Source organism: Nansenia antarctica, assembly GCF_963989245.1.
Source record: "Nansenia antarctica genome assembly, chromosome: 15".
NCBI classification, from domain to species: Eukaryota; Metazoa; Chordata; class Actinopteri; order Argentiniformes; family Microstomatidae; genus Nansenia; species Nansenia antarctica.
Genome location: NC_137685.1, coordinates 620,001 through 625,320, shown reverse-complemented (window position 1 = coordinate 625,320; position 5,320 = coordinate 620,001). Strand labels below are relative to the sequence as shown.

At 64.5% G+C, this 5,320-nt stretch overlaps 1 protein-coding gene across 1 annotated transcript in view; it reads right to left on the bottom strand.

Annotated features, from left to right (window-relative positions):
• Positions 1-5,320, bottom strand: part of LOC308170896 (receptor-type tyrosine-protein phosphatase gamma-like) — a gene marked incomplete at its 5' end in the record, with an annotated part of 133,437 nt that overhangs the window by 37,172 nt on the left and 90,945 nt on the right. Inside the window, one exon of the mRNA XM_080545751.1 lies at positions 5,266-5,320. This exon is cut by the window's right edge and continues 12 nt beyond it. Coding sequence (XP_080401877.1) covers positions 5,266-5,320 — 55 coding nt within the window. The remainder of the gene's footprint in view (positions 1-5,265) is intronic.

The window sequence follows — 5,320 nt, the reverse complement described above, 5'->3', positions numbered from 1 at the left end:
AGAGAGAGAGGGGAGAGAGAGAGAGAGAGGGAGAGAGAGGGGAGAGAGAGGGAAGAGAGAGAGGAGAGAGAGGGAAGAGAGAGGGGAGAGAGAGGGGAGAGAGAGAGAGAGAGAGAGAGAGGGGAGAGAGAGGGGAGAGAGAGAGGGGAGAGAGAGGGGAGAGAGAACGGAAGGATGGGAGGTCCCTCCCTGTGCCAGGTCCGTGCCCGGCCGTGACTGTTTCAGTATTCACAGCGTCTCCCTGCCCCCCCCTCAGACAGCGTACGTGCCCTATCAGCCCGGGCCCGCCGACGCACTGACGGATGGATGGCTGCGGCTAACGAGCTGCTAGCGGAAAGCCCACCACCCCTCCGCCTGTCCAGATGAGAAGAGGAGGGGAGGGAGGGGGGGGGCACGCTAAGCACCCGACCGGAAGAGCCTCCTATCACAAAGTCAACACCCCACCCAGCCTCAGACCCCAGAGCTGTGGGAGGGACTCCAGATTCAACACGCACTCAAGTATGACCACGGGAAACGCTGCTTTGATTAGCCTACCTCACACAGTCGACTGGGAGAGAGCTAAATCTAAATCTAGCCATACCACCTGGCTACTAGGCCCAATTCCCGCCAGTGGCAGCATAGGGACAGCGTACAGCAGCGTACAGCGCAGGGAGTCGGTTTAATAAATGCGAGAGAGATCCAGGGACACACAGCGCTACAGTTGTCAGATTAATCAGCATGAGTAAAGAGAGAGTTTATGGCCATATGCCTTTGCTTTATTTCCTCCCATTAACAAGTCTTCCTCTGTGTGTGAGTGAACCCACATAAAGGGGTAACCCACGTGGCTGAGTTAATAAGACACAAAAAGAAACAATCTATGAACATTTGTGTTGTGGGTCTGGTGTGTCTCATGGTGTGTCTCTCCTGCTGGAACACATCTGGACACGCTCTGTCGCTCTGCTGAGTGTTTAGTGGAGACGCGGCAGACGCCATGTTTGTAGTGACACCTGTGTAGCTGTGATCTCAAACACACATCCAAGAGGCGCGTCTCTTTCTAGCATTAAAGATTAATGGAGGAAGCCTGCGTCTGAGGCTGTGAGCTGTGTGTGTGTGGGGGGACAGGGAGGGGTGGGGAGGGAGACAGGGAGGGGTGGGGAGGGGGACAGGGAGGGGGACAGGGAGGGGTGGGGAGGGGGACAGGGAGGGGTGGGGAGGGGGACAGGGAGGGAGGGGGAGGGAGACAGGGAGGGGGACAGGGAGGGGTGGGGAGGGGGACAGGGAGGGGTGAGGAGGGGGACAGGGAGGGAGACAGGGAGGGGTGGGGAGGGAGACAGGGAGGGGTGGGGAGGGAGACAGGGAGGGGTGGGGAGGGAGACAGGGAGGGAGACAGGGAGGGGGACAGGGAGGGGTGGGGAGGGGGACAGGGAGGGGTGGGGAGGGGGACAGGGAGGGGTGGGGAGGGGGACAGGGAGGGGGACAGGGAGGGGGACAGGGAGGGGTGGGGAGGGGGACAGGGAGGGGTGGGGAGGGGGACAGGGAGGGGTGGGGAGGGAGACAGGGAGGGGGACAGGGAGGGGTGGGGAGGGAGACAGGGAGGGGTGGGGAGGGGGACAGGGAGGGGTGGGGAGGGAGACAGGGAGGGGTGGGGAGGGAGACAGGGAGGGGTGGGGAGGGGGACAGGGAGGGGGACAGGGAGGGGTGGGGAGGGGGACAGGGAGGGGTGGGGAGGGGGACAGGGAGGGGAGGGGAGGGAGACAGGGAGGGGGACAGGGAGGGGTGGGGAGGGAGACAGGGAGGGGGACAGGGAGGGGGACAGGGAGGGAGACAGGGAGGGGGACAGGGAGGGGTGGGGAGGGAGACAGGGAGGGGTGGGGAGGGGGACAGGGAGGGGGACAGGGAGGGGTGGGGAGGGGGACAGGGAGGGGTGGGGAGGGGGACAGGGAGGGGGACAGGGAGGGAGACAGGGAGGGGGACAGGGAGGGGTGGGGAGGGGGACAGGGAGGGGGACAGGGAGGGGTGGGGAGGGGGACAGGGAGGGGGACAGGGAGGGGGACAGGGAGGGGGACAGGGAGGGGTGGGGAGGGGGACAGGGAGGGGGACAGGGAGGGGGACAGGGAGGGGGACAGGGAGGGGTGGGGAGGGGGACAGGGAGGGGTGGGGAGGGAGACAGGGAGGGGGACAGGGAGGGGGACAGGGAGGGGTGGGGAGGGGGACAGGGAGGGGTGGGGAGGGAGACAGGGAGGGAGACAGGGAGGGGGACAGGGAGGGGTGGGGAGGGAGACAGGGAGGGGGACAGGGAGGGGGACAGGGAGGGAGACAGGGAGGGGGAGGGGAGGGGGACAGGGAGGGGGACAGGGAGGGGGACAGGGAGGGGGACAGGGAGGGAGACAGGGAGGGGGACAGGGAGGGGTGGGGAGGGGGACAGGGAGGGGTGGGGAGGGGGACAGGGAGGGGGACAGGGAGGGGGACAGGGAGGGGTGGGGAGGGGGACAGGGAGGGGTGGGGAGGGGGACAGGGAGGGGGACAGGGAGGGGGACAGGGAGGGGTGGGGAGGGGGACAGGGAGGGGTGGGGAGGCGGACAGGGAGGGAGACAGGGAGGGAGACAGGGAGGGGGAGGGGAGGGGGACAGGGAGGGAGACAGGGAGGGAGACAGGGAGGGGGAGGGGAGGGGGACAGGGAGGGGGACAGGGAGGGGGACAGGGAGGGAGACAGGGAGGGGTGGGGAGGGAGACAGGGAGGGGTGGGGAGGGAGACAGGGAGGGGTGGGGAGGGAGACAGGGAGGGGAGGGGAGGGAGACAGGGAGGGAGACAGGGAGGGGGACAGGGAGGGGGACAGGGAGGGGAGGGGGACAGGGAGGGGGACAGGGAGGGGGACAGGGAGGGGAGGGGGACAGGGAGGGGGACAGGGAGGGGGACAGGGAGGGGGACAGGGAGGGGGACAGGGAGGGGAGGGGGACAGGGAGGGGGACAGGGAGGGGGACAGGGAGGGGGACAGGGAGGGGTGGGGAGGGGGACAGGGAGGGGGACAGGGAGGGGGACAGGGAGGGGTGGGGAGGGGGACAGGGAGGGGGACAGGGAGGGGGACAGGGAGGGGTGGGGAGGGGGACAGGGAGGGGTGGGGAGGCGGACAGGGAGGGGTGGGGTATCACTAAGCTGTTTGATGTGCGACTCAGATCTCAGCTTGTGTTCAGACTCTAATTTGGGATTCCAAATGAAGGCCACAGTGAAGTATCTTCAGAACACTGAACAGATGACCAAACAGACCAAACAACAGGCTGGGAGGAGGAGGGGCTTGATGTCGGAACCACTCACTTCAAATCAACATCCTGAAATGTTTTCTTTTGTATATCTTATGGATTTTCTTTTAGTGTGCCTCGCTGCTGCGTTCTCCGTCTTCTCTGCCGAGCGTGCCAGGCTCTGTGTTCCCGTGTGAGGCCTGGGGGTACGTCTTCTCTGCCGAGCGTGCCAGGCTCTGTGTTCCAGCGTGAGGCCTGGGGGCCAGGCTCTGTGTTCCAGTGTGAGGCCTGGGTGCCAGGCTCTGTGTTCCAGTGTGAGGCCTGGGGGCCAGGCTCTGTGTTCCAGTGTGAGGCCTGGGGGCCAGGCTCTGTGTTCCAGTGTGAGGCCTGGGGGCCAGGCTCTGTGTTCCAGTGTGAGGCCTGGGGGCCAGGCTCTGTGTTCCCGTGTGAGGCCTGGGGGCCAGGCTCTGTGTTCCCGTGTGAGGCCTGGGGGCCAGGCTCTGTGTTCCCGTGTGAGGCCTGGGGGCCAGGCTCTGTGTTCCAGTGTGAGGCCTGGGGGCCAGGCTCTGTGTTCCAGTGTGAGGCCTGGGGGCCAGGCTCTGTGTTCCAGTGTGAGGCCTGGGGGCCAGGCTCTGTGTTCCAGTGTGAGGCCTGGGGGCCAGGCTCTGTGTTCCAGTGTGAGGCCTGGGGGCCAGGCTCTGTGTTCCAGTGTGAGGCCTGGGGGCCAGGCTCTGTGTTCCAGTGTGAGGCCTGGGGGCCAGGCTCTGTGTTCCAGTGTGAGGCCTGGGGGCCAGGCTCTGTGTTCCAGTGTGAGGCCTGGGGGCCAGGCTCTGTGTTCCAGTGTGAGGCCTGGGGGCCAGGCTCTGTGTCCCAGTGTGAGGCCTGGGGGCCAGGCTCTGTGTTCCAGTGTGAGGCCTGGGGGCCAGGCTCTGTGTTCCAGTGTGAGGCCTGGGGGCCAGGCTCTGTGTCCCAGTGTGAGGCCTGGGGGCCAGGCTCTGTGTTCCCGTGTGAGGCCTGGGGGCCAGGCTCTGTGTCCCAGTGTGAGGCCTGGGGGCCAGGCTCTGTGTTCCAGTGTGAGGCCTGGGGGCCAGGCTCTGTGTTCCAGTGTGAGGCCTGGGGGCCAGGCTCTGTGTTCCCGTGTGAGGCCTGGGGGCCAGGCTCTGTGTTCCAGTGTGAGGCCTGGGGGCCAGGCTCTGTGTTCCAGTGTGAGGCCTGGGGGCCAGGCTCTGTGTTCCAGTGTGAGGCCTGGGGGCCAGGCTCTGTGTCCCAGTGTGAGGCCTGGGGGCCAGGCTCTGTGTTCCAGTGTGAGGCCTGGGGGCCAGGCTCTGTGTTCCAGTGTGAGGCCTGGGGGCCAGGCTCTGTGTTCCAGTGTGAGGCCTGGGGGCCAGGCTCTGTGTTCCACTGTGAGGCCTGGGGGCCAGGCTCTGTGTTCCAGTGTGAGGCCTGGGGGCCCGGGGCATGCTGGGAACTCTTCCATGGGGGCTAAAGGCTAAAGGCACAACTGTGTGTGTGTGTGTGTGTGTGTGTGTGTGTGTGTGCAAACTGCCCTGGAGCTGACGGCTTTAGCAGGGCTCCTACAAGTTTCAACAAGTCAAATGTAAGACCTTTTTAGACCTTTCTGTCATCCTCAAGGTGATGAAATTAGGGATTTCACTGTCATACAGACAACACAGTCTGAAGGATAGTTAATATAATCCAGCTTGATTAATTTCCGTGTGAATAGACGTGGTTGGACTGATTTCCTTGCAGGATCTCATTTTTAACACCTAGCCCCTCAATTTTAGACCAAATAACTGGAATTTGAGACCTTTTTAGGCCTTATAAATTGGATGCCTGGATTTTTGCCTTTATGGCTTTTTAAGACCAGCGCGGGAACCCTGATTAGGCTTGGTAGTACAGTAAAGACCCGCCCGCCCGCCTGCCGCCCACACACGCACACGCGCACGCGCACGCGCACGCGCACGCGCACGCGCACGCGCACACACACACACACACACACACACACACACACACACACACAGGGGAGGTGAGACAGAAGGAGGTGGTTACCGTGGTGTACGACCCGCTTCAGTCCCTGGATGATGGGCTCCACTGCTGGGTTGTC